Source organism: Nilaparvata lugens, chromosome 2 (assembly GCF_014356525.2).
Source record: "Nilaparvata lugens isolate BPH chromosome 2, ASM1435652v1, whole genome shotgun sequence".
Lineage (NCBI taxonomy): Eukaryota > Metazoa > Arthropoda > Insecta > Hemiptera > Delphacidae > Nilaparvata > Nilaparvata lugens.
This window is the reverse complement of record NC_052505.1, coordinates 9,246,233-9,273,028: the sequence shown is the minus strand read 5'-3', so window position 1 is coordinate 9,273,028 and position 26,796 is coordinate 9,246,233. Positions and strand designations below refer to the sequence as shown.

At 33.5% G+C, this 26,796-nt stretch overlaps 1 protein-coding gene across 1 annotated transcript in view; it reads right to left on the bottom strand.

The window, feature by feature from the left end:
• Positions 1-3,600: 3,600 nt before the first annotated feature.
• LOC111064081 (cyclin-G-associated kinase) overlaps positions 3,601-26,796 on the bottom strand; it is a 39,006-nt gene continuing 15,810 nt past the window's right edge. Inside the window, exons 9-24 of the mRNA XM_039419982.1 lie at positions 26,312-26,461; positions 24,454-24,664; positions 22,397-22,525; positions 21,549-21,682; positions 20,547-20,660; positions 19,381-19,486; positions 17,565-17,581; positions 17,161-17,351; positions 16,033-16,157; positions 14,673-14,996; positions 13,597-13,726; positions 11,019-11,117; positions 9,029-9,118; positions 7,633-7,787; positions 6,021-6,197; positions 3,601-4,962 (exon numbers count right to left, since the gene is read on the bottom strand). Coding sequence (XP_039275916.1) covers positions 4,849-4,962; positions 6,021-6,197; positions 7,633-7,787; positions 9,029-9,118; positions 11,019-11,117; positions 13,597-13,726; positions 14,673-14,996; positions 16,033-16,157; positions 17,161-17,351; positions 17,565-17,581; positions 19,381-19,486; positions 20,547-20,660; positions 21,549-21,682; positions 22,397-22,525; positions 24,454-24,664; positions 26,312-26,461 — 2,266 coding nt within the window. The 3' untranslated portion in view covers positions 3,601-4,848. The remainder of the gene's footprint in view (positions 4,963-6,020; positions 6,198-7,632; positions 7,788-9,028; positions 9,119-11,018; positions 11,118-13,596; positions 13,727-14,672; positions 14,997-16,032; positions 16,158-17,160; positions 17,352-17,564; positions 17,582-19,380; positions 19,487-20,546; positions 20,661-21,548; positions 21,683-22,396; positions 22,526-24,453; positions 24,665-26,311; positions 26,462-26,796) is intronic.

The window sequence follows — 26,796 nt, the reverse complement described above, 5'->3', positions numbered from 1 at the left end:
CCAAAAACCTTTATTTATTGATAACCTGACAAAATTAGAACCCTGGTCTGTTATAATGCTAATAACTACGGCTTCTCCAGTTGTAAATTATTCAGCCCAATGGATAAGAATAAAGAAACAACAGCATAAGTAGATATACCATGGTATAGGGCGTTTATGTCGCAACTTTTACTGTTATCTCAAGCCGATAGTCCACGTAGTTCTTTCCCGTGAAGGTGTGTGACGCTTGTAGTCTCTCATATTGTGCCGTTCACCCCAACAAAATAGGTGAAATCGACATTAATCGGCTTGAGTTAACAGTAAAAGTTGCGACATAAACGCCCTATACCATTGAATATCTACTTACGCTATTGTTTCTCTATGATATAAGTTACTGATCCTGTGGCGAAAAATATTGTACGGGATCTAACTAATCCTTGGAATTAGTCCAATCATGCTTCCTGGCCTCGTAAGACCCAGCTTAAGACCCAATCCACACAGAATGAACGTCGGGCATAGATGTGGTGTATGCAATGACCACCAGACGGGAGCCCCAAATGGCATTTCAATTCTATTTACTTTGACTTCTATCATAACATTTTAACAGGGAATTGTCCGTTCGTATTAAAAACTAGTGGCGATGAAGTGGTGTGCCCGTTCTTGTACGCTACGAGAGACGTGAAGCTGGCGAGAAAGTGACACCTCTATCAAGTGTCACTTCTGTGTGCCTTGGACCATTATGACAAAAGAGTGGCGTGGAAGTGACAAAAGTCACTGATTCTGACCCATTGAGGGATCAATTTTCACTCTTACATACAGAGTCTGTCCGGAAAGTAATGTCAATAATGTTTTTCCAAAGCAATTGTACAGAGTGTAATTGCCAGAGGTACTGGAAGTCTAGTAGTTTGGGGACTTGTGAACAAAGCCGACTACCAGTTGTCTCCGCCCTGCCGAAGAGTTTTCACAAGCATTTTCGTGAGAGACGTTTTTGTAACACGCACAGTTAAAAATTCAGCGCTCCCTCGTGAATGAAGTGTGACAAGGACCCATACTTTTGTTGAAAAATGAAAATGGGTCGTAATCGAACACCCAAATCTCATCTCCAATTATGAAAACATTTTCGAAAAAGTCTGGGTCCTCATCACACTACGTTGCTGCATTTTGAACTCTGATGTGTTACAAAAACGTCTCTCACGGAAATGCCTGTAAAACTCTTCGGCATGGCGGAGACAACTGGCGCGAAGTTGGCTTTATACCGACTTCTAATACCCCAAACTACTAGTCTCCCAGGGCCGCAGCACTCTGGAATTAATGGCCTTTGGAAGACAATAATTGATATTACTTCCGGACATATCATGTAGGCTGAAAAATGATCTAGATTCGCTACTTGGTACTGACTTAATTATTATTTTAGTGTAAACAGAGCAAGATGGGCTACTGCCAACTGCCTCCAGTAACAAGAACGTCTACTAGAATAGTGAAAATCTAGCATTCTTTTTGCCAGGTTTGTCCAGCACGGTGGAAGGTGTGGTGTGGAGCACTACCTCCGTAAACAAAGCCGTAGTGCGTTCGTGTGATGTCAGCACTGATAGGGCTCCTACACCAATAGAAACTAGCTGATAAATAAAAATAATCGAACGATATTGTCACGATTTATTTGAGAACAACTGCATACAATATTCATCAAATAATTCAAGAGTTATTAGCTTCATGGTTCAAAAATAAAATTTATAATATTCTGTAACATTCATCTAAAATAAACTCGATTCTTATCTGCATAATAGTTTATATGATCGGAATTTAATCTTCCATTTATACATTCAAAGTCTATACTATTTCTAGAGTAAATATAATAGTAAATTATCTTGAATTTACACCAAATTTTATAATTATTATTTTTGTTCTAGAGTTTTTTTCAATACTATTTTTAATATAATGAATTAATAACATGGAACAAAAATAAATCACCAACTGATAAAGTACTTATGTAAAGTGCAATTTGGAGCATAAAAATATACTATTGAGATCAAATTCTCAAGTCAATAAGCTTTATACTAATTCATGTGCTGCATATTAATAATTTAAACTCATTACTTTTCAATATATTATATATATATATATATATATATATATATATATATATATATATATATATATATATATATATATATTCTGCTTCCACCGCTTAATTCAATGGGGATCATACTATCTACTTTGCCAGAAGGTATTTTATTCCTGCACTAGACTTAATTAAATATTATTGCCATTCATTTATAGTTTACCATTTTGAAAACGAAACTGTCCACGAAAACATTCTAATACTACAAATATCACAGCAAAGAATGAACAAAAATATTCTCAGACAAGTGTTCCACATAATATATAAATGACAAGATGTAACTTATGCCCGAACTTTTTTCAACATTTTTATCAAGTTACTACAATTTAAAACGGGTGATTAAAGTTACCGTGAATCAAATAGAATTCGAAAGTCAACAAGTAGAAGTAGTAAGAGTTTTTAAAAAGTTTAATTCAATAAATTTCAATGATCAAAGAAGGCTTGGAATTCAAACTGAAATGAATTTAAATTTCAAGTGAATTAAGATATTCTAGAAAGAATAATATTTTCGATTTCAAATCACGGAATTCCAAATCTAAAAAACAAAACATACAAAACATTACTTTCCGAATTTATTCCTAAAAAGCACTTACGTACAATGCCTATCTTTTATTCGTGCTTTATTAAAAATTTTGAAAACTGAAAAGTATGTATTTCAGCTCAAATAATTGATGATAAAATAAATCTATATCATAAATAGAAGGTGGACCAGTACTGTAATCGAAATCAAAGAATAATTTCTTCAAACTAACACTTGATTGAACATATTTTACAATATACAATTAAATACAAGGGAATGTTATCAAACATAAACCTATTTTATATTATTCATGTAATCAATTTGCAGGGAAAATGCACTTGAGACTATAATGATTAACGTTATAGAAATACAGAGTAGCGTGATATTTGAATATTACAGTATGACTATTTACAGAAGATATTAACAGTAAATTTCATCGTTTTCTTATTTTATACTGAATCTATCAGTGTACTAAGTATTATTGTAATTACTAGAGCTAATAAATTGAAATCCGTCTATAAACTATATTCTCTTCAATGATAATATTCTTAACCGATTTTTAAATTCAGTCAATCAGTTATAACTTACGAATAAATCAATAAAATGTGTATTTTAGAAAGTTTTTCAAGGGGGGGAGTCAGTTTGACATAATTTTTAAGGAGTAAAATAATTTAAATACAATGATCGTGATTTTGAATTGATGAACAAATGGAAGAGAGTGTGAAAATATATCAACTAATTCTAAAGATGCCCTATATTGAGATACGCGTTTCAAAGCCCGGATCTTGTTTGCTATCCTTGTCTGCCATTAGACAAAATCAGACAGCTTTATCCTCTTCTAACTCCGAACCGTTGCCGAATTGTTTGCAGGCTATGTAGAAATATAACGAACTATTTAATCTCAACTATGAAAATTTGGTTTATATTTTCTTGATGGATAAATACATTCAAAATATAATTTATCGTTTATACCAGGAACCCAAAATTGATATTAGATTAAATATCTTGGGAAACTTGAATCACAGCTACCTACAATAAAAGGGAAAGTGACAACAATGTCATTCTATCATTTCCACTGACTTTAAAACGTGTGTCTCACTATATTTATATAGGCATCATCATTTTTTGAAAAACATATGCATTATTTCGTGAGATGTTTTATTTGCAGCCTCATCATAATTTTTCCCATCAAGAATGTTAAAACAACTTAGGCGAATCTTCATAATAATCAGTATAGAATAATCAATCTATAATGTGCTTATGTTATTCTTTGAAAACCATACGATGATTCATGGCGACCAAATGAAAGTTAAAATGAAAAACAGAATCGCCCTAAATTTAAATAAAATGGAATTATCAATTATTTCAATTGTTATTTAAAAAAATGAAAATTGTAGTTAAAAATGCCTTGTAATAAACTGATGAAATTAAATAAAACAATGAACTCTCCAGTCTCAACTCAACTCGTATAATATTGTACCAAAATAAAAAAAAATATTCAACCGATTTTTGCCAAGCAACGGCGATTCATCAAAGGCATTCATTTTCACACTCCTTTACAGACTTTTGGTAAGCAGTCATAAGTTGAGAAGAAACTGATAAAGTTGGATGATCTCCGAGACGTCTCCTATTTATTATAGTTTTTACTATATAATGTTTCCTCAAGTTCTACATAAATGGATAAAACTAAAAGTGAACAAATAGTGATAGAAGATTAAGAACGTATTAAAAATATAACTAGACTTCTTCACTATGTTTTCCTATCCCAGACTTCAGATTTTAGGCTAAGATATATAGAGGTTATATTTGATATATTACCAAGAAAGTTAAGCACTTGGCAGCCTAGGTACCTAGAATATTAAGAAAGGACAATAATCGTCTGAAAATGTCACTGCGTTTGAGTTGAATATTTTTGCTATAAGAAACAAATGAATATGTTGTTGAAATGTTTCTATATCTTCAAATAAGAGACCTCATTTCAATGTAATAGCATTTGCATGGTTAGTAACCAAGTTTAACGCAACTCGTTTTGCAGATATAATCAATATAAAAATATAAAACTCAGGTAACTTAACTTCAATAACTAAATTAAAACTATTAAAGCTAAATGACCGAAAATAAATTTGTCGTATTGAATGCCTAAATACGAATGGAATAACCACCTAATAATAGAATAACAGTTGACTAGGCTAAGTTCGGAGCCTATAGGAAAATAGTATAGTATAATAATTTAAGCGGCCTGAAACATATTCTGCTGACTGGCATCGTTCTCGAAGTCACTCCATGCGTTGTTCAACTCCACAAATATCAACTTGGCTATATTCTCATTCGGAGTTCCCATGTGCTACAACATAGAAATTATTCTCTTAACAACCTGAATACATGGACATTTATTCTATGCGAGCTTATCATTAAACTTCATTGAAATATTCTGTTATCAATTATATATTATTCAAATCAATATATTTTGATAGAATATCTCTCTTTTATTCTATTATCCTTTTTATTTGGTAACAATTTTCACTGGAAGCATTAGGTAAAACCCCAAGGTGTTTCAATTTTAACAAAATTTGAAATTTTATAAATATGTAACAATTTCTCAACCTGTAAAAAATTAAAACTTAATAGTAAAGTAAATTATGAAGAAAGGATGAAGGTGGTGAGGTGACAATGATTCTTTCCAAGAATCATTATTTTCCAATAATGAACATCAATCTATTAAAAATTCACCGGTCTAATTTGATACACAGGTTACAATATCGTCATCATCAAAGGCATATTGAGTTTTAGTGATATGAAAATTCATAGAAATCTCAACATTCAAAGTCTCCATTGATTTATATCAGTAAAGGCACTCATCCACAAACAGACGCAGAAAAATCAAACGTCTGTATGCAGACGTGAGCAGACATATACAGACAGATGTACGTCTGTGACCTCTGTGTGCGTCGCAACATTCGTAAAGGAGAGTCATTTTCCCTCCGTCTGTCTGCTGCTGTTTTCGCCATTAAGCTCATTTCATTTCATACCACCGTCGGAAACGTAATTCTTTAGTTTAGTATTGATTAAGTTAAAGATTTTTGAGTCGGTCGCTTACTATTATATCAAAGTAAATAATTAACTTAAAGTAATTCGAACCACAACCGATTGTTCTGAGATCTATCGTTTGGCTTTGTCAGTCTAGTTGCTTTTGAATAAGCTGATCGGATAAGTTGTTCTAAAAATTAACTGAGTATATTAATGGAATTGTGAAACAATGTTCAATCACCTTATCGGGATGGAGTGTAATACAAGCTCTCATGTTGTTGATTTACAATGCTTAGGGGAAATACAATACATTGTAAAACAATGTTGAATTGTTTACATTTACAACTTATTAATGAGAGAGGAGAAAGGGCCTACCTTATCGGGATGGACTGCAATACAAGCTCTCCTGTACGCCTTCTTGACATCAGCTGCCGTCACAAGCTGGTGCATCTCGCACCTCCACTTGGCGTTGGCCTCCTCCCACAGCACAGTATGCATCGAGCACAGCAGCGCGCGAATGTTGTTCTTCTTGCCTTCGATCCATTCCAACACCTGAAACCACAAACCACACGTTCAAGCTTCAAGTTAACACCACTTATCACTGATTATTATAATATAACCTATATTACTCAAATCAGTAAGCTGATTAATATAAAGTCGGTGATAAGTCTATGATATCATTATAATTGTATCTCATTCTTTTTAGTTTACAGTGTACAACAGTTTAAAGCGATTAAATGAGGATAATATTTTTTATTCACCGTGACAAGAGATAACTAGATAAAGTGATTCATTTTTCTCAATGGGAATTTAAATAAATAACATACCTTTATGAAATAATGTACATAAAGTATGAACATAAACAGTTTGAAGAAGACTCCTCACATGGCCTGTGGTTGGGGAGCGAACGTTATATTCATGTATTTTTTGTATACTAGCAGGAAACCCGTGTTCCGCAAGGGTCTATTCAAAAACTTGACAAACTGAAAACTTGACCGAGTGGAATCTTGAAGAATTGAAAATAGGCCTATGACCATCCTCGATTAATTAAGAATCTATATGCAAAATTTCAAGTTAATCAGTCCAGTAGAATTGAAAATAGGCCTATGACCATCCTCGATTAATTAAGAATCTATATGCAAAATTTCAAGTTAATCAGTCCAGTAGAATTGAAAATAGGCCTATGACCATCCTCGATTAATTAAGAATCTATATGCAAAATTTCAAGTTAATCAGTCCAGTAGTTCAGACGTGATGATGCGTCAAACACAATTTTCCTATCCCGTCACGTGTATAAGCCAGTTCTTTCCATTATTATAGTATAGATGTAATGATGAAATTGTGTGCTGAGTATGACAATAAGGAATTATCAAATTACAGTATAGAATCTGGATGAGAAGAAAGTAGAATGTAAATGTGTTTATAATCAAAATACATAAACAGAACACCATTCAATGGATAAAGTAGAATGTCAAAGTATTTGGAATTAAATACATAAGCACTGTTATGATTCCATAAAGGTCTGTTATAATTTCCCATTGATAGAAATGAAACAGCTTTATCTAGTTATCTCATGTCACGATGAATAAGAAATATCATCCTCATTCAATCGCTTTGACTAACAATCGATCTTTCTTGAATTCAGGAGAATTTTTCGTTTAATGTCAATACAGCATTTTTGATTTCACAAGAACTTTTGCTAGAAATTAAAAGTATTTCAGAAGCATTGAACAGTATCCATCCATTGAAACAGTAAAGGACTGGAAAATAGATAAGTAATTATCTTAAAATGTATTCATTTTCACGAATTTTTTGTTCAACGGCATTATAAAATTTCCGATTGTAGCTTAAATATTACGAGCTCATTCAATTATTTCAGAAGCATTGAAGAGTACCTATCCATTGTAACAATAAAAAGGATCGTCAACTAGAATAGTTTAACACTGTATAATTGACAAATCTAAAAAACGTTATATTGAAAAGTTACCTTGAGCTTATCAGGATCCATATCCTTAGCAAGCTCTTCTTTGCGCATTTCATTGATCGTTCTGGGTCCTCCGTCTTTTTTCGATGAAAACTGATAGCCCTGGCTGCCCAGCAAGTCTCCAAATACGTCAGCCGACTTTGTGGGCGGTTGTTTAGCTGCTAGAAAAAGTAATTCATAATTTAGTGAAGAGTCGGTTGCTGATTTTGTATCTAAAACTTCATCCTGAATATGCTAGTTCAAAGCTCCGCAAAGTGAATAAGCTACGTACACTAGTACACTTTTCAAGTCTTGCTTAAGGTCCATATGCACAAACTCGGTTTAAACGGAGATAAATTAGCTCGATTATATCGATAAATTCGATTAAACCCCAAATGAAACATATTATAATAAATGCGACATAGCCCTACCATTGAAATCGTAGCGTTAAACGTAAATGGTACATAAATATGGGCCTCAGAGTCTGACTAATCAGGTGCCTAAAAGTATTTCAAAATAGCTACCCACAATTTTAGCTAGTATATCGTTGGACGACATTTGAAAGGAATCATTTTCCAAAATGTATATTTCTTGAGCATTGAAAGAAAACGTCGGTTCTTTATCTGCAAGTTGGAAAATTTTCAGCTAAATACCTCTAGAAAATTGTATATAAGACGTTTACTTCGAATGTGGTAATTTGTAAAAAATAATAATAAAAAAGTGGTAAAACAATAGAGTATGTACAATCAAATGTATGTATGACTAGAGCTCATTGTAAATGAATACCTTTGTAAGTAAAAAAATGAATATTCAGATTAAGACAATAAGAGTTATTTGTATATCTAGAGTGAAAAGTATTTTTGTGATGTACACAACATTTTTCCTCCATCTACCTTCTTCTTTTTTTATAGAAACTGCAAATCAAATCATTTTAATACCTTACGTTATTGGTGACAATGTTTTCTAACAACATAACCTAAAATCTAAAACCTAAAAACCGGGCGTCTGATTGATTGGCACTGCCGATTGCGCTATCTATCGGCAAAAGTTGTAACAATTATCAGCTGGGCGGCTATCAAAAATGGCTGACTCCAGATCACGCGTTTCAGATTTGAATTGCAGATGAAAAATATTTGTTGGCTGGTATTTTGAATAGAATAGAATATTTTAAAATATGTATAAATTTTTATTGTCTACTAATATTAAGTATGTAATATCATACAAACATATATTTCACGAGTTGATCAAATTTCTGGTTGTGGTATTGAATTCAGTTGACTCAATGACAGACACCTCTATTATGCTTCCTCATCTGAGCTTAGACCTTCTAACATATTTCAATATTACAAATTGAATATATTTATAACATACAGGCCTAGATCATTTTTCATATGTATTAATATTCATTATAAAAGCTTACCTGTCGGCTCTGCTGTTTTAAACGCACTATCAAAGTGACATCTACCGTAATTTGGCTCACATGGAGATTTTGCATTTCTCACAGGACTACCTGTAATTTCAACAATTCAATGCATTAATTCAACACAGTAATACAGTAATTAAACACAATAGTTTAATGTAATGATTCATCACACTAAAAGCGATATGAAGTACCAATTTATTGGTACAAAGGGTCTCTTAAAAATATGATCAAGAAGGTGCATTTAGTAATTACCTAAATCTAAGAAAGTGAATAATATTTATTTTGAATAGAAACGAATTATTGTTCACTTCATATTCATTCAATACTATGCACTTTTCTTTACAATAAATTATTGTTAGATCATTTTCAATTCAAATCATTAAAATGTAGAAGGTTCTTGAGATCGTCAAGAGTATTACCATAGTAATACATTCAATAAAATAACTTGATTAATTCAATATGAAGTGATAATTAAGTGTTATATCTAAATATAGTATATATTAAGTAAATATAATATATATTTTTAGACATTTTATTAATTATTTATCAAAATTTGGGAATGGAATAGATTTGGGCCAAGCCTGTTGTTCCTTCCCAATCATATTTATATGATTTGTGATTCTGTCCACGAATAAATAAATAAATAGATACTGTTTGGAAGAAGAGATTCAGTCCGGGTCCTGTAGCTTTGCCTATCGGTGGAGGGCCACTGGACTACAATACTACCCGTTCAAAAACATTGAACATTTTTGAAAATGTATCTTTCCATAATCAACAGATGCTCTTTCGTATCTTCTCAAAATCAACGTGTACACAACGTGTAATACACAAGTTACGTCCTTTTAGCACAACACAGCCATGAAGAATAATCTCTGTGTTTAGGGAGCATCCCCCATCTAGGGATCTAGGGTTTCTGAAGACTGATGTTTTTGCAAAGCCGTGAATATTACCCCGCGAACCACACATTGCCTATATGCCGTTTCAAAGCCACGGAGGCAAAGCTACGGGACGCGTACTGTAATAAGGAACTTGCGAGGACCCCACTGACTTTCTAATTCTACCTATATAAACAGTGATAAACAGAAGAATAATGTCGCATGCATATCTTCAACTCCTGTCAGGTAAATACATGTTTTGCCAAACTTCAGATTAGCTTTGAATATTAATAGAAATTGATCGATTATGCATCATTATATCGTATAATATTAATGAAACAGGGAAAATGAATACACTAGAGTCCCGATTAACCGAGTTAATCGGGACCGCTACAACCTCGGATAGTCAAATATTCGGTTAACACGGAGGGCCTAATCTAAATAAGGGGTTAAGGAAATCAAATAAAAATACGTACCATGTGATGTACACCAACATGAACTATATTCAAAACCACACAACTAGATAATAGTAGTACATACTTTAAAGTATTAAAAAGTTACAAAGGTTTGAAAAAATCTTTGACAGTTCTTTGTGTAATCGAACTGCTTCGCTTCTTAGCTGCCAAACTGACCTTGACCTTGGCCGATCCGAGGCTCGGTTAACACGGAACCTCGGTTGACCGATACTCGGTTAATCGAGACTCAATGTGTAAAAGTAATTGAGATCAATTCAGGAATAGAGGGAATTGATTCTTAATTTTTGATATGATAATGATTGTAGCTCAGATTTATTACATTTCCTCCTATTTTATCCAATAATATTTCACCACAAACAAATTTAAACTTCAAACTCAAAAAAATATTGTAAAACTAGAGAAAAATTGTTAGAATAACTAAACACATTAATGCATTGTCCACAATAAATAAATTGGAGAAAATTCAATTTTTGGATTCATTGTTCTAGTCACTACGCTCTGGATCATTTCTCAAACAAGCATAATTTGGCAAATCAACGAATTTAATGAATTGCTACTTATAATATGTCACTACTCTCTGGATCTATATTCTCAAACATGCATTTTTTCGGTAAATGAGCACGAGAGAATACACACCAGCTGGCGTGGTGAGAGGGTGGGGGGTCCAGCTGGAAGGTCTATGCTGAGGAGATATGCTTGGACTAGCTGACGTTTTCAGGTTGCTACCAAGGTTTCCTGTGTACACGCAACAACAGTAGATTCAGTAATCGCACAACAATATTGTGTCAGTTTGAAGCAGTTAAACGGCAGTTACTGATAATCTGATTGGGAAGCCAGTGTTAGGTAAACGAGGGTTAACTACTGAACCAAAAAAAAAAAAAAAATTATGAGTGAATGGTTCGGTTACATGGCAGTTACTGTTAATACGATTCAAGCAAATGTTAAGTAAACGAGGGTTAACTACTGAGCCAAAAATAGTTGCTTTTTAACAACCGAATAGTTATTTGATGATACAGTAGTTGATGGATTATTATTTTGTAGTTGATGATACATTTTTAGTATTATTATAACCGATTGTTTTAATGTATAGGTGTTTCACACCACCGTAGCGTAGCTTAAAATAAGTTTTCGGGAGACGAAAATATGAGTATATTTAATACGCTTCAGTCTGAGTGGATGTCATTGTTCATCTTAGAGCGCATGCGCCAAGATACAAAGCTATGTTGCTAAGAAGCTATACGGATACATTGGAAAACGTATTGGCTTCAGCGACACGACGCGGCGCTACGCCGGTTTGAAATGGCAGATGAATTAATATTTTGATTAGAGATAGTCGGCTGCGTCCATCATGAGACGTATCTAAAGCAGTGTTTACATTTGTGCGTGAATGCCGTCGTCGACCACGACAGGGAGAGAATCTCAGATTGGGTAGATTTCAATTTGTCTACATAACCTAAAAGATTATGTTCCGTTATGTTTAATGGGGCAGGTTGAGCTAATATTTTTTTATACTTTGAAATGGCAATATGTTGATATTATTAGAAATATTTAATTCTTTAATAATAAAGACAAATAATGAAAAGTTATTTGATCAGCTGTTTTAGCACACTTGAAATTTGGACAATATGAATGTCAACAATGCTTGTCGTCGTCAACTGCGGAAATTTACGCACAAACGAAAATGCACCTTGAGGCGTAATGAATCTAAGTGTATAACCTTAAGAGATTAGATTCGACGATGATTATGACATATTTTCGACACTTACCTATATTTATTGTAAGTTGTTAGGAAATTTATTTGATCATAATAGTGGCGGTGTATAATGACTTGTAAGAGATTAGATTTGACGATGATTATGACGTATTATGACACTTGTATGTATTTATTGTAAGTTAATATAAAATGAATTTTATCAGTTCCGAGTTGGAAATGTCAGATTTGTATGCCTCTCTATGCAACCGTTGTGAGATAACCAAGTTACAAAATTTCTGTGATTTTGAAAAGGTTTATAATAGAATTTGGAATACTTGAACTAATTTCTAATAGATTTTCGATGGGACAAAGTAGTAAAGAAGAATTAGTTTTATTTTCACGAAGGTTTCATGCACATCAAGTGGAAAATTCATAGTTATACATGCCGAAAAGGCCGCTTAAAAGCAACAAAAATAAATCAATGAAATGTTACAAACATTACAAATAACCTTCATAAATTACTATCGAACTCCAAGTATCTAGAGAACTATTGTACTGAAAGAATTACATAAAATTTAAAGAAAATTCATAAGCAGGTTTCTGAGGAATTGTTTTTATGAGTGGTAAATTTATGCTCTATGATAAGAGAAAGCAGATTAATTCTTGAATAAATTACAATGTAATTATAAAACGTGAAACTGACACATAGCCCAGCTAAATTTGGACTGTTATGGACTTTATAATTGAAACTGTTCGGGCTTGAGCCTGTGATACTTTTCTTGAAGCTATGTGATTCTAAATAATAGTATAAACTCAACTATAGTTCTTCAATTACTCTTTTCATAATGACTGCTAGTAAATTGTTAATTTGAATTTCATATTGACATGACATGCCATTTTTGGAAATATTGATAGTAAGAACTATTACTCAAGTGGTAAAGTGTTTGCGGTATTTAGGCCATTTTCAACAATAGTTCAGTTGTAGTCTTTACAAGTTACTGAAAAGGTAACTGAAAGTAACATTTCACTAGAAATTTCCATTTCACATGTAACTATAGTCAATACTACCGCAATTAGGTTAGTATTATAGATCAAAACTTTTTTGTTTTTATAAGAATCATATATAGAGTTGTCTATGACGTGGCAGCCTTGTTATTGAAATACAATTCATGATAAGACTATATTCACGTTTTGCAGAGCTTTAGGACTTTACCTCCAACGTTACGTTTGACGTTCGTTTGTCGTTAAACGTTACATTGAACAACACCTTTCATTTGGACTTGTTTTATTCGTTAAATCCCAATAACTTGAGATTGAATAATCTATTCGTAGTACATCAAATAGTCTCTACTCAGAAAAATCGTGAAGGCGAAGTTCAGACTTTCAAGTCCTCTTCACCACTCAACATGCATCAGAAAGTAATATTATGAGGGAAGAAAATCAGTCAAACTATGCAACAAAGACGAATGAAGAAATAAGACACAATCACCTGAAAATCGTCATAATTTGAGCGATATTTACCTAAATCAGCAAATGGATCTCGTGCCAGATTGGGCGTGCTGGCATTTCGAGGGATGTTCGCCTGCTGCCAGCTTCCTCCACCCAGCAAATGGTTATCGTCGACTGCCAACTTGGGTTTCAGTGAGTCACCCTGCACTCCATTAGATTACATCTCATTTATTCATGTAAGTTACAATATATGCTGGCAAATACACTGTAGCATTCGTTTTTATGGATTTGTAACACCACAACATTAATTGACAATAGAACTTGAAGCCAATTTATTCAATGAATTTTACAAAGTGTGTGGAATTATTATTCAGAATGAAGATTAGATGAATTTTGAATTACCATTGTACAGAGTGAGCATAAATTATTGAACAAATTTGATATGTGAATAATAAAAAAAAAAAGAATAGTAGTAGTGCGCCTAATAGCAGTGGCAAACATTGGTGTAGCTGTTATAATTTGTGATGACCTTCATTGAAACTCAGTCGACTCTATGGTGGGGGTCAGGAGAAAGCTATGTGCGTTCTGTCTTTTCACGAAAGCAAATCGGTTATTACGGTTCAAAGACGTTTTCTTTGTACATGAGAAACAGCATCTGGAAAGAGCAATAGGAAAACTCGCACTGAACGCTTACACTTGCGGGTTGCGTTCAATGTGAGCAGCTACATGCAAGTCACAATGTGTTTCAATGGCACTTATCAAATTTTGTTTTTCGGCACAAACATGATTCGACCTGCACTTGCACATATACGCATTTAACCCCAACGTAAGTGGCTGGCCTTACAAAGTTAGTACAAATTAAGATAGAATAGACAATTTAGGATAGATTGACAAATAGAGCACATTATTCGGTTCGCGAGTTTTTAGATGAATGACATTTATGATTTTTATTTTTTTACCGCTTTCCTCCCTCGGATCCAACTCCAACCTATCTAGACACAAGGCTTGATTGGATTCAAATCATAAACTTGTGACAATGCAGAAATTCTTCACATGTTGTAAATAATATTATAAACGAATGAAATTGCAAATAAATAATTTGAATCTCAATTTTACGAAACGACATAGCTACAGGTTCGACTACCCACCTTGATGTTAGCAGCCGATCCGAACGGATCAAAGTTGAGCGGGTCGGTTGCGGCGGCGGCAGGCGCACTGCCGACAAACTGTCCGAATCCGCCGAGTAGGTCGGCCGTTGTCGTGCCGTTACCATTGTCGTTGCCGGTGTCGTCCATGCTAAATATGGCCGGTTCCGGTCTGACGCCTCCCATCAGCAGATCCACGTTGCTGCCTGCCGGTTTCATCCCACTGGTATTGTTGCTATTCACAGACGGCTCATTAAGAGACAGGTTCAACAGGTCGGCTTCCCGTTCCACGTCTTCCAACAGATTTTCTTCTTCCTCGCGTTTCATCTGCAACAAATAAGTGGAAGAATCTCATCAACTGTAGCATTATTTTAAAATAGCCGCCAAGTAATTTCGATAATAATACCTTACGATAAACGATAGTGGGTACAATCGATAGTATTGATACATCGTTATCTCAATTATGAAGCCGATATTAGTAAATAGATAAAATAAAGAAAAAAAGGATTCAATTTATAAAATAAAAACGAAAACATTAACGGAAATTGGTATAGTTCATTATAAAACAAAATTATTAATCAATCACAATAAATAAGTAGTATAAATCATAATTTTATTACATAACGTATTTAAACGTTCAAACATAGCCCCAAAAGATGGTATTTACCGCCTTTTCGGTCTTGGAAAGGCTCAGTTCTGTTTTGTTCTTTTTCTTTTGACGAATGGGCACTCGGTTTTGGCCTGGCTTGGGATTTCAAATGTTTTTTTAAAAGATTATCAGGAAGCAAAAGGAGGAATGTTATACACTCTATATCGCTTTCTAAGATATAGATATAAGTAGAGGCTGCGAGATATAACATAAGCCTTTCACTCCCACCACAAGAGGCTCACTCTCATTATTTTCAAGGTGGAGGTAAGAGTTTGGTCAGCTCGTTCAGGTCAGCCGGTACCCTCTCTACACTGGCCGTATGCGTGCAGAGTGAGAGGGGAAGATGTGCGAGTGAGACATTTCCACCCCTACATCCCCACCACGCCATCCACTCTTTCACCGATTGAGGGGTTGAGGTTCAGCTCGTGGCGTATACCTAAAGGATCGCAGATCGCTCTGTGGCCAGGGGGCGCCAGGCCCTAGAAGATTATTTTAGATTTTAGCATAGGGATTGTAATATTAAATATTGTAATAGACCTACAAAATTGGATTTTGATGTGACTATTAGAAGAAATTAAAATAGATTACCAGATAAGTTCTATTCAGTTGAAGCATTCAGCATACAAAAGGCCCCAGCAATAAGCAAGTTGATAAAAACCATTCTAACTTGACAAATATCTATAAATCTAATTAATAAATAGAGTTTCAACTCACAAATGTTTGTTGGTTGTCGACTTCGGAGGGGTTTGTCCTGTTGGAGGGTTGAGGAGGGACAGGTCGAGCTGGAGGACCCGGTCTTGGAGGGGGTCCGGGCCTTTTTGGTGCTACTTTTTTCGGTACTGTAAAAAGCAAAATATAGTCACTTCATTTTGTAAAAATATAATTATTGAAAATAATGTATAATATTATAGCATCTTTGAGTATTATATTTATTGATAGCACAATTCAATTGAAAATAAAAACATCAAGAACAAAATCCATAAAATGTCTGATTTCAACTATAAACGGTTCGGGGAGCCAAAAGATGATGTAAACAAATATGAAAGTGAGTCTTGGAGCAGCAAAACCGATCCACAGTAGCCATCTAACACCTATGTCATAAACTGAACTCAATTATCACAATACGTGATTCAGAGTAAATGGAAGCATTGTGAACTGGAATTTACGAGTCCACAGCGGATATGAGTCATCACATTCATACGCACACAAGCGCAAACTCTATGTTTTTGGTGTCTCTCCTTCCGATGAATGGACTATATTAGTTCTATAGTTCATATAAGACTTGTATGTTCTATATAAGACTATAAAGTTCATAAGTTTTTCAAATTCATTGAAGAAAGTTTCAATGAATGGATGCGGTTATATGTATAAAAACCAACCATAGATATATGTCTTTTTTCCGTTAGAGCTACTTTGAATATAAATAAAAATATAAATCTAAGAATCCTTTTTAAAATTGCTTACTCACAGCATGTTTCGGCTATATGATGACATTATCAAGTGATTGGAAAATTTAAACAATTTTAAAAAGGGTACTTGGATTTCCATTTTTATTTCTATATATAAAGTGAAATCATAACCCTATTTTGGACTTTTAAAGTGTTATCTAAATTTGGGAAAGAAATAGTACAAGGAGTATCCTTAGTTTTTCTCTCCCAATCAGTGCTTCTCTGTAAAAAATATAGATAAATAAATGCGTATGGTGTCGCAGTGGTTGGGGCAACAAAGCAAGATCAACAGTTTGATGTACATAAAAATGTGTGCACATTATGTTATCATCGACATACACTAAAAATTACTTGCTAAACGGATGAGTTTATCTGTGATGAAGTAGATACGCACCGAAGCTTTCACGGGTTTCTTCGGCCTCCATATCGGACGAAAAGACAATATTTGTGGAGTAAGTGTTCTTATCATGATTGGCCCAAGGCGTTGGAGGACTGCCAACCGATTGCAGCATTTCAAGGCAGATTATCACAGAAAATTTATCACTTTGATAATGTTCACCTTCGGATAGGTCATCCAGTTCGTTCCTTCAAAACAAACAACATTAATGCTCCAATTATTTATGATTAATAGAACAAAATCGCCGGTCAAACTGTCTCGAAGAGCAACATTTCAAGATAATCCTCTTGAATAACAAAAAATAATGAGCCAACCAAAAATTTAAAATAGAAAGAATATTTTTATTTCAACTTGTTCTTTTGGAACATATAAAGAAGTTGGTGTACTATCAGTATATTCACAGTATCAGTAGACAAAACTAAAAAGCAAATGTAATATCACTGTACATTCAAAATGAAAAAATAATGTACACAGCAATCTATTCTATAATAAAGTAAAGAACTGACTTATACACGTACGGGATAGGAAAATTATGTTTGACGCATCATCACGTCTCAACTACTGGACTGATAACTTGAAATTTTCTATATAGATTCTTAACTACCCGATGATGGTTATAGGCCTATTTTCAATTCTTCAAGATTTCATTACGTCAAGTTTTTAGTTTGTCATGTTTTAAAATAGACCCTTGCGGACACGGGTTTCCTGCTATAGTGAGGTCCACGTTATAATGGCAGTGAAGAAAGATAGGAGAAAAACGTTGCCAAGTCTCTCCATTTTGCCACTGAGTGTACACAGCTGTTACTCAATTCATCCCATTAAATTTGATCTAATAATAATAATTCCCTTGATAAAATAATCAATTTAATGTCAAATCAATCAAGAATATATATATATTTTTTTCATAATTTGATTCAAAAATTTGCTTCCATAACTGAGATCAGATTTTATTTTTATACAAACCTGAAATGGCGGCTATTTTAAAAAGCTGTGATACACCAATCTGAATTTCAAAACAACAGAAATTAAGTTATTTTGTATGTATTCTATTCCAATTTCTTTTAAAAGTAAGAGCAATATAGAAATCCTATTAAAAATAAGTAATTTCAATGGAAATAATTCTGAAATAACCTTTCAATATTATTTATACCGGTACGAGTAGGTCTAACCTATACGTGTAGGCTAACTGAAGCATGGATGAAGTCTAGGATGGTTAGTTATCTACTTTTAAAATGTCATTTCAGATATTTTAATTTGTGTTACTCATACGGTAATGTCTAAGAATTATTTAATTGTTTCAAAAATACATTTTAAATCAATTATACGACTTGTGTACTAAAGTATTTTGATAGAATGAAGAAAAAAAATGGCGGCTGAATATTCTTTGTCTACTTTTGTGCAGTCACTGTCAAAAGTGAAAATAAAATATTCTGGAAAACAGACAACATCGCAAAGCTAGAGAGAGATAGCGCTATCTGTTTTGTTGTATGATAGAAAAGGACAGCAACAGTATTCAATCCTACACTGCTATTATAACGTGAACCTCACTATAGTCTTAAATCATTCTCAGTTAAATTGTTTAAATTGGCTTCAATTCAGTTAAATTGTGTAGGGCAGTCTCTTGAGATAAGATTCTTTCTTGTTTAGAGAGTGAATAGCTTTTCTTTCGTGTATCACTATCACAAGTTTCTATTGTATTGCAAGAGAATTAAGAGGCGAATGTGGTTAGATCTGGCAACAATGAAGTAGTGCAGCGCACTAATTAGACTTCATAACAGTCAATTACTTATAAATTTGGAGCTTATGCAACAGGGTTGGGTGTAGGAGAAGGACGAATCTTTTGATTTCAGTGAACTTCATTTTTTTTATTTGATTTTAGAAACTTGATTAAGGAAAACTTTATTTTCTAATTTGATCTCTCAATGAATCTAGTCAGAAGTATTGATTTATGGAAATTCGCTTCTACAATGTTCCTCACAAGAAAGATAAATGAATCACATTCAAATAAATCTTATCACGGGTTGAAAATCAACTATGTTGATGGGTTAGGCAGGGAATATGAGTAACTTATAAAATAGCCAAGGACTAATACAGAGATCTATAGAAGATAGAAGATACATATTTCGAAGTAATTTTCCTAAGATAATAAATACGTGAAATACAAAATAAGTCAAGTAAAATTAATAAGTTAATTAGATGTAGATAGATTGAAAGTACCTTTCCGTGGGTGATATTGAATAATCCCATTCTCTCATACTCCTGCTGAGTAGTTAACACTCTTTCATCACCTTGATAAACTTCTACATAAGGTCGACATCCATCTCTGGAAAAGAATATAATTGTGATCAAGAAACTTCAAATGAGCATTGCAAAATTGAAAAGGTTCATATTCATTTGTAGAAAAGAATATCATTGTGGACATGAAGCTAAGAATTTACAATGAGAATAACAAAATTTTCATAGATTTTGTCATAATAGACTGCATACCATAAGATGGGCACGCTAAATTGTCGGTCCCTGCTGAAGTATGACAGTCGTAAGGCCCATTGACGGCTTAAAATATCAGGCGGTGGGACCTTCCCGCAAGGGACTGCCCACCAACAAAAGCCATACGAATTTACTTTACTTACTTATTAGAGTGCTTTTAGGAGTTGAATCGCTTCTAAATTTAGAGCTCGACGGGCTTCAAAGCTGACCTTGTCATTATGGAGGAACGGTTTGTCTTCACCAATCACAGAGAAGTTCTTACGAATTCCTCAAATTATTTTAGTCATCAGATTGTTTTAGAGTATGATAGAAGTGAGAATTTTCGGGTTTATTACCACCTTACACAAAGAAAGTTATACGCAAACAACATAATAAAACTAGAAAGCAGAAGAATCTTATTTACTCAATGTATAGACAAATAGACGGAGAAAAAATAATGAAACATCATGCTATCAACACAAAATAAAATAATTGAAGAGACTTGAAATTTTGTAAAAAAATCCACTTTACTTTAATAAGAATATTATTTCACAGAAGCATGCATCAAGTCTCTTTAATTATGGAAAAGATCCACAACATCAATATTCACTCTACAAACATAATAAAATAATGATAATTGACATAGTTTATTCATTTACAAATAAAGCTGGTTCCTACATATCAGTAACAGTGAACGATACCAGTGAGAAAATTATTCCAATAAGTTTTAATGGGACTATTCATACTGTAGGTCGGGCTGAGTGGAAACTGTCCTATTAGAGCTCATGGGATTTATATTTTCACTTTACCAGTCACTTTCCGTGATACTGATATATGGGAATCTGCTTTTGATGAAAAAATACGATTTTAATTAAGATTTATTAGTGAGTGAATGGAGATAATTATGTTATAATGACCTGACTTTATTGAAGAGTGGAACAGGCTGCATTGTGATTGATACCAGTTTTAGTGGATGAAAATGTGGACTGAATGGCGGGGAGCGCAAAACATCACACAAGTAATGGAGATACCTGGAACACAATTATCAAAATCAATATTTATTTTTACGCTTTATAAACCAAAAAAAAGTCAATGTAGACTGTAGACTATACCAGATTATTGTACATTAAGAACGCTGAATTTTAGAATAAATTTGAAATAAATTATTGACTGAACATGTACTTTGATTAATTCGAGTTTCATGCATTTGAATAAATAACAAATTTAATTTTTTAGATCTGTTAATCTTTACCATTCAAATGTTACATTCTGTTACTTTTCAGATTCAAATAAATTCTTCATTTAATTTTAAATTCACCATTTTCAAAGAAAGAGTAAACCCTCTTAGGGCCGTTTGCACAGTAACAGTTTAAACTAAATTTAATTTTAAACTGGATTAAATCCGTATCAAGTATCGTTCGTTATAATGTGATTCATTTTGAGTTAAGCCAACAGCTGATTAAATTCAGTTTAAGCTTTGACTGTGCAAACGGCCCTTAATAATAATATATTTCAGTAAATTCTCCATTCAATTTTGAGTTTATCATTTTGGAAGAGAGAATAAAATTTATTCCAAAAGGGTATATTCAAAATTGAATAGATAATCTATTGAGATATTATTATTATAGGGATCTACTCTCTCTTCAAAAATGGTGACCTCAAAATTGATTGGAGATTTTATTGAGAGATTATTATTATTATTAAAAGAATCTCCTCTCTCTTTCAAAATGGTGAACTCAAAACTGATTGGAGAGACTTTTCTTGTTTGGAAAGAAGGTTGATCAGAGATTTCCAAGGATTACACTACCTAATTCATAAATTCAATTCGGTTAAGATAAGACGTTAATTTAGTGACTAGGAACTTCAATCAAATTGGGTTGGTATTTTACAAATTGGTTAGATAATTTTACAAAACGTACCTCAGTTCAGAAGGCTGGAATCCCGGAGGCATTCTCTTTACAGCGAATAGTTGAGCTGCATCTTCAGGATTTTGAACTAAACCAATAAACATTAGGAACGCACAAACCAAAACTGCTGAACTAGCTTTTCCATCCTAAAACATGATGCAGAGCAATTTTTGTATCACAAAAAACTATATTAATCATCGATTAAGTTCGAAATGAAATTCAAAAACATAAGAAACTGAATAAAAATTGAAAAAATATCTAGTGATATATTTCTATTTACTAGAGAAAGCAACATTCTATTTCCTATATGTTTGATTCGACAGGTAGATAACATTTATATAAATTTGTTTTTATAAAGCGGTAACAGAATATCTCAGTGAACTTGGGCTCATAACTTCATTGGGCTAATAGTTTGCTGTTATTGTCTATTAACGTGCTGTATGCTGTATTGTTTGTCAATGGCTCAACCAGCCATGGGCTTAGGGCTACCAGCTGGTTGCCAGTTTCACATCCACTTGACTTAATCATCAGAGGTGAATGATCATTAACCAGAAAAGACGTAACGTGTGGTTAGCACATTGACATCTTAACCATAAGCTGGTCTTCGCAACCCAGTGATGGGAACAAAGCACTGCTGGATAACATTGTGTTGAGCAGCTTTATAGTGCAATGCAACAATTTAATGATATTATGCCTTCAAATATAGGGAGTGACTGATTAGGCTGTATAGCTTATAAAATGCTGTATTAGATACTTCAAAAACGTTTATAAGTCAATTTAATTAAAAAAACATACATGCAATCTTTTAATTAAATGGATTTATAATATATAAATTGATTAGTTAGTGGAGGTTGACTCACGTTGCAATGGACTACACAAATATTCTTTGGATGGATTTCTAAGAACTCGTACATATCCTGACATAACTTGTATAAAGCATGTAAGGGAGGAGCTCGCTTCAGTGCACCACCCCAGCCACAATCAACTACCTGAAATTAAATCAAATAACAATTTTTAATCGTTCAAAATAAAAATTAAGTTCTCATTGTATTGATTCCGACGTTTATCAGCACTGTTTGTTATAACACGTTTTATGGTTTATTTTATCAAGTGTAAAAATTTCGATTATCATAGCTTTTCAAGACTACATGATTTTGTTAATATTCAACTTCAGTCGTTGATGGCTTCATCAGAACCTACCGAAATAACAAATTAGTATTGTATTGGTACTAATTGAATACAAAAAGTCATCCAGATGTGAATATATCCAGTAGTCGATGCAGACAAATGCAATGGCTTCCACTCTGATCAATTTCAAGATTCTACACCACTGATCATTCGATAAAGAAAGTAATTGGACTCACTCTTTGGAATGCTACAGGTTTAAGTATTTAACATTACAATATTTTAGGCTTCAGGACTCATACATTAAAAATGAATAAAATATATTAAAAAATACCTATAGAAAAAAGACACTATATAAGATATGTATAAATTCACGTAATCTATGTTCCATTCGAAAAAAAAATGAGGAAATAGAAGCATTAATAAAAGGAGAAAATATAGTACGCTTCATTAAAGCCCAAAGAATAAGGTGGTTGGGGCATGTGATGAGGATGAGTGAGGCTAGAATGCCGAAAATAGTTTTTAATAGCAAGTTGCACAGCAGAAGAAAGAAAGGTAGGCCAAGGAACAGGTGGGTGGACCAAGTGATGGATGACCTGAGAAAGATGGGGGTAAGAGGATGGAAGGAAAGAGCCATGAACAGGGAAGAATGGAGGTGTGTTGTGAAGGAGGCCAGAGCTCACCTAGGGCTGTAGCGCCGGATAAAGAAAGAATCTATGTTCCATTCTAATAACAAACTTAGAAAACCCCTCTACATTTATGAATTTTACAAATAGTTGAGGTTTATCATAAGGTGCGTACAGATTTACGCGCCGCGAACATGAGCAATTCACTTTTAATCAGCTGATGCCAAGCTTTTTATAACTGTATCTTACCGTTTCTGTAAAAATACAGATATGATCAGCTGATTAAAAGTGAATTGCTCATGTTCGCGGCGCGTATATCTGTACGCAACTATAGAGAAAATATAGCATAAGAAGATATCCATAGAATTCACGTAATCTATGTTCAATTCTAATGATAAATTTAGAAAAACCTTCTATATTTATAAATTTTACAAATAGCTAAGTTTTATCATAGAGAAAATATATCATAAGAAGATATCCCATGGTATAGGGGGCCTTTTATGTTCCAAATTTCACTGTAAACTCAAGCCGATAGTCCTAGTAGTTCTTTTCCGTGGAGCTATGTTACTCTGGTAGTACCTGTGCCGTTCTTACACTCTCACCCGGCCAAAACAGTAATAACAGAATGTAGTCGACAGTAAACAGCTTGAGTTAACAAAAACACTGCTTGCAATTTGGAACATAAACGACCTATACCATGGGATATTTTCTTATACTATCTTTTCTCTATGGTTTTGTCTAGTATTATTATCAGGATAATGATTATATCAGAAAGAATGAGATTCCAAAATTAGCACTGGTTTCAAAACTTCAAATTTCACAATTTTCAAAATAAAAGTTTTCTCGGGCCACTCGGATGGACACGTCAAGCCGTCGGTCCCGGCTGCCTAAAAAGCAATCGTTAGGTCATGAAATTGATCAGTTGCGACCTGAAAACTCTGACACCAGACTTGAGCCAGCCAGGTCACTCGATATTATTATTATTAAAAGTAGAAACTAAGATAGATCGACACCTCTAACGGAATGGAATCAAGCAGAAAGTCATTTGCACATGACTTGAAAAAATCGAAAGGAATTCAACTCGAAAAGGCTAGTAATTAAACATGTAACTCTAAACAAATGAGCTGATCAAACAGTGAAAATGAGAAAAAAGAAGCATAACTTACTCGGCCTCTGCCTAATCTACTAGATGGATATGAACGGCCGGAAACATTGTAAACACAGTATTGCGTGCCATTGTGATGTGTTTCCAAATATATTTTGACGTCTTCAGCGTAATTACTTTTCGTTGTAACTTCAAGGCCTTCGGCAGGGAAAGGCATCACAGCTAATCGAGAGGTCAGGTAGGAAATGTCCACCTCACTTCGAGCCATACTTCTGCAAAAAAATAACAATAACATGAAAAAATAAAATGAGAGAAAAACTCAAAAAACATTTACAAATACAATTAGTGTAGAATAATACCCCCCACCTAAAAACAAGTCTGTGTGTGAGGAGTTGATAAACATAAGAGAGGAACAAGGGAAGGAGAAAAGTTCTCATTGAAGTAATTTCAATTTAACCAAAAGATTATTTTGGTGATAAATGAACTTATCGTGCAAAAAAACATATGATTCACATTCCTAACTACCTAGAGGTGATATAAATAACGGATTATACAAAGTCTTATACTAATTTCGATAACACGAATCACACAAAATATTGACTCATGGAAGACAGTGAAACCTCTTTCCTCTACTTCTGTTCATGTTTCATTTATTTCAATCTACTTTACTAAAGAGTAACGATCTTCTTCTTTTCAAAACACCTTAAAGTATAGCAACGTAATTTTAGGCCGGTTTCCAAGATACTTATTAAATCGAATGGACCATTAAACCTATAGATTTAATTTAACGAGCGTTAGCGAAGTTCTCACTTTTGACTTACTAGAGTCCAAAGTCGTTTTCTGTCTATTTGTATGTTCGACAGGAATTGATCAATTAGAGAGAATTGATCAAACAGCTTCAAATTTTGAACACGAATTCTTCTAACCTTTTTACAGGTAAAGTTCGTTGGACAACAAAATTGACTCAATCCTTTTTCTTTTTTCAGGATATAAAAATAACATGAAAAGTGCATAAGAAAAAAAATTTTTTGATTTATCATTTATCAGTCAGCTGGAATTATTATTTGCAAGCTATTTCTGTAACTTTCCCATTCATTTAAAGAAGCTGCTGCTATTACTTGGCAGTTGCCAGACAGACAGACTTTATGCGCTGATAAATGATTTCAGCTGAATAATACCCAACATTAATTTATTGACCGAACGTAGTGAGGTCTATGTTTCAACTCGATTTGCTTTTGTAAGTTCTATATTAACTCGCTTCCGTTAACGACTGTCTGTCTGCCTGTAACATACACTTAATTAATACTATTTGTGATAGCAGTTGCTATGACAATTTTTTTGTTCAAAGTGTTAAAATGTGAGTAAAAGCTAATATTAGTGTATACTTGATTATTCAATGTTCAAGTACCGTACTCATTCATTTAATTTTTGTATCATTTATTAATACCTTCAAATGTTGAGATCATTGAAACGGTTTGAGGTATCCATGTGTGGGTTTCGCCATTAATTTTTCTTTGAAATTCTTTATAGAAATCATGTATCACATGACCACCTTCCAATTTGAAAAAAGAAGTTCAATTCAAAATGAAGTTGGATCCATATGATTGATCCAAGATGGCGGACAAAAGTTTTTTCCAATTGGAATATGATTGTCATGGAACCTACTACTGTAATATCATACTTGTAAAATATATATTTAGTTGTGTCCATAATAATTATCCCCAAATCTGTATAATTACAAGTTGCTGATCTCAGAGATCAATACAACAGTTCATGAGCGAGTTCTTCAACCCAGGGGGTCTCTAGTACTCTAGTAGTTCATTAGATATAATAAGTGTCCTGGAAACCGGGCCTAAACTACACAACATTCATGAACATGAGAAGAAATAATGTGATTGTGTGTAACCTATTGTACTTACTGTTGCACAGATTGAACCACTTTGCTGGAAGTATCTTTCAAATTTTTGAGGAAGCTGCCCGCACCACCTTTTATTGATGAGAAGAGACCTCCTCCTCCCCCTCCTCCACCACCACCTGCGTTCATAGCAGCAGGCATAACTGGCGGCGGCCTTCAAACAACAAATTCATCACAAATAATTAAAATCCCCATCTAATTTACTAAACGTATAAGGTATAATATAAAGTAATGGAGAAAGTTCATTTAATGTGATTCTGTCAATAAATTGTAAAATGTTGTACTAAAAGACTTGACCTATTTCAGACTATGTGTAACCTTATCTACGTTTGGGAAAGGAATAGCACAAGGTTAACTTATCTTTTCTCTCCCTGTCATTTTGATGATGTACTTATTGTATGAATCAATTAATTAAGAATATGGTGTGAATAATAAAGAATATGGGAGTGCAGTATATGAGCTTTTGTGTTGAACAGTTCATATTTCAAA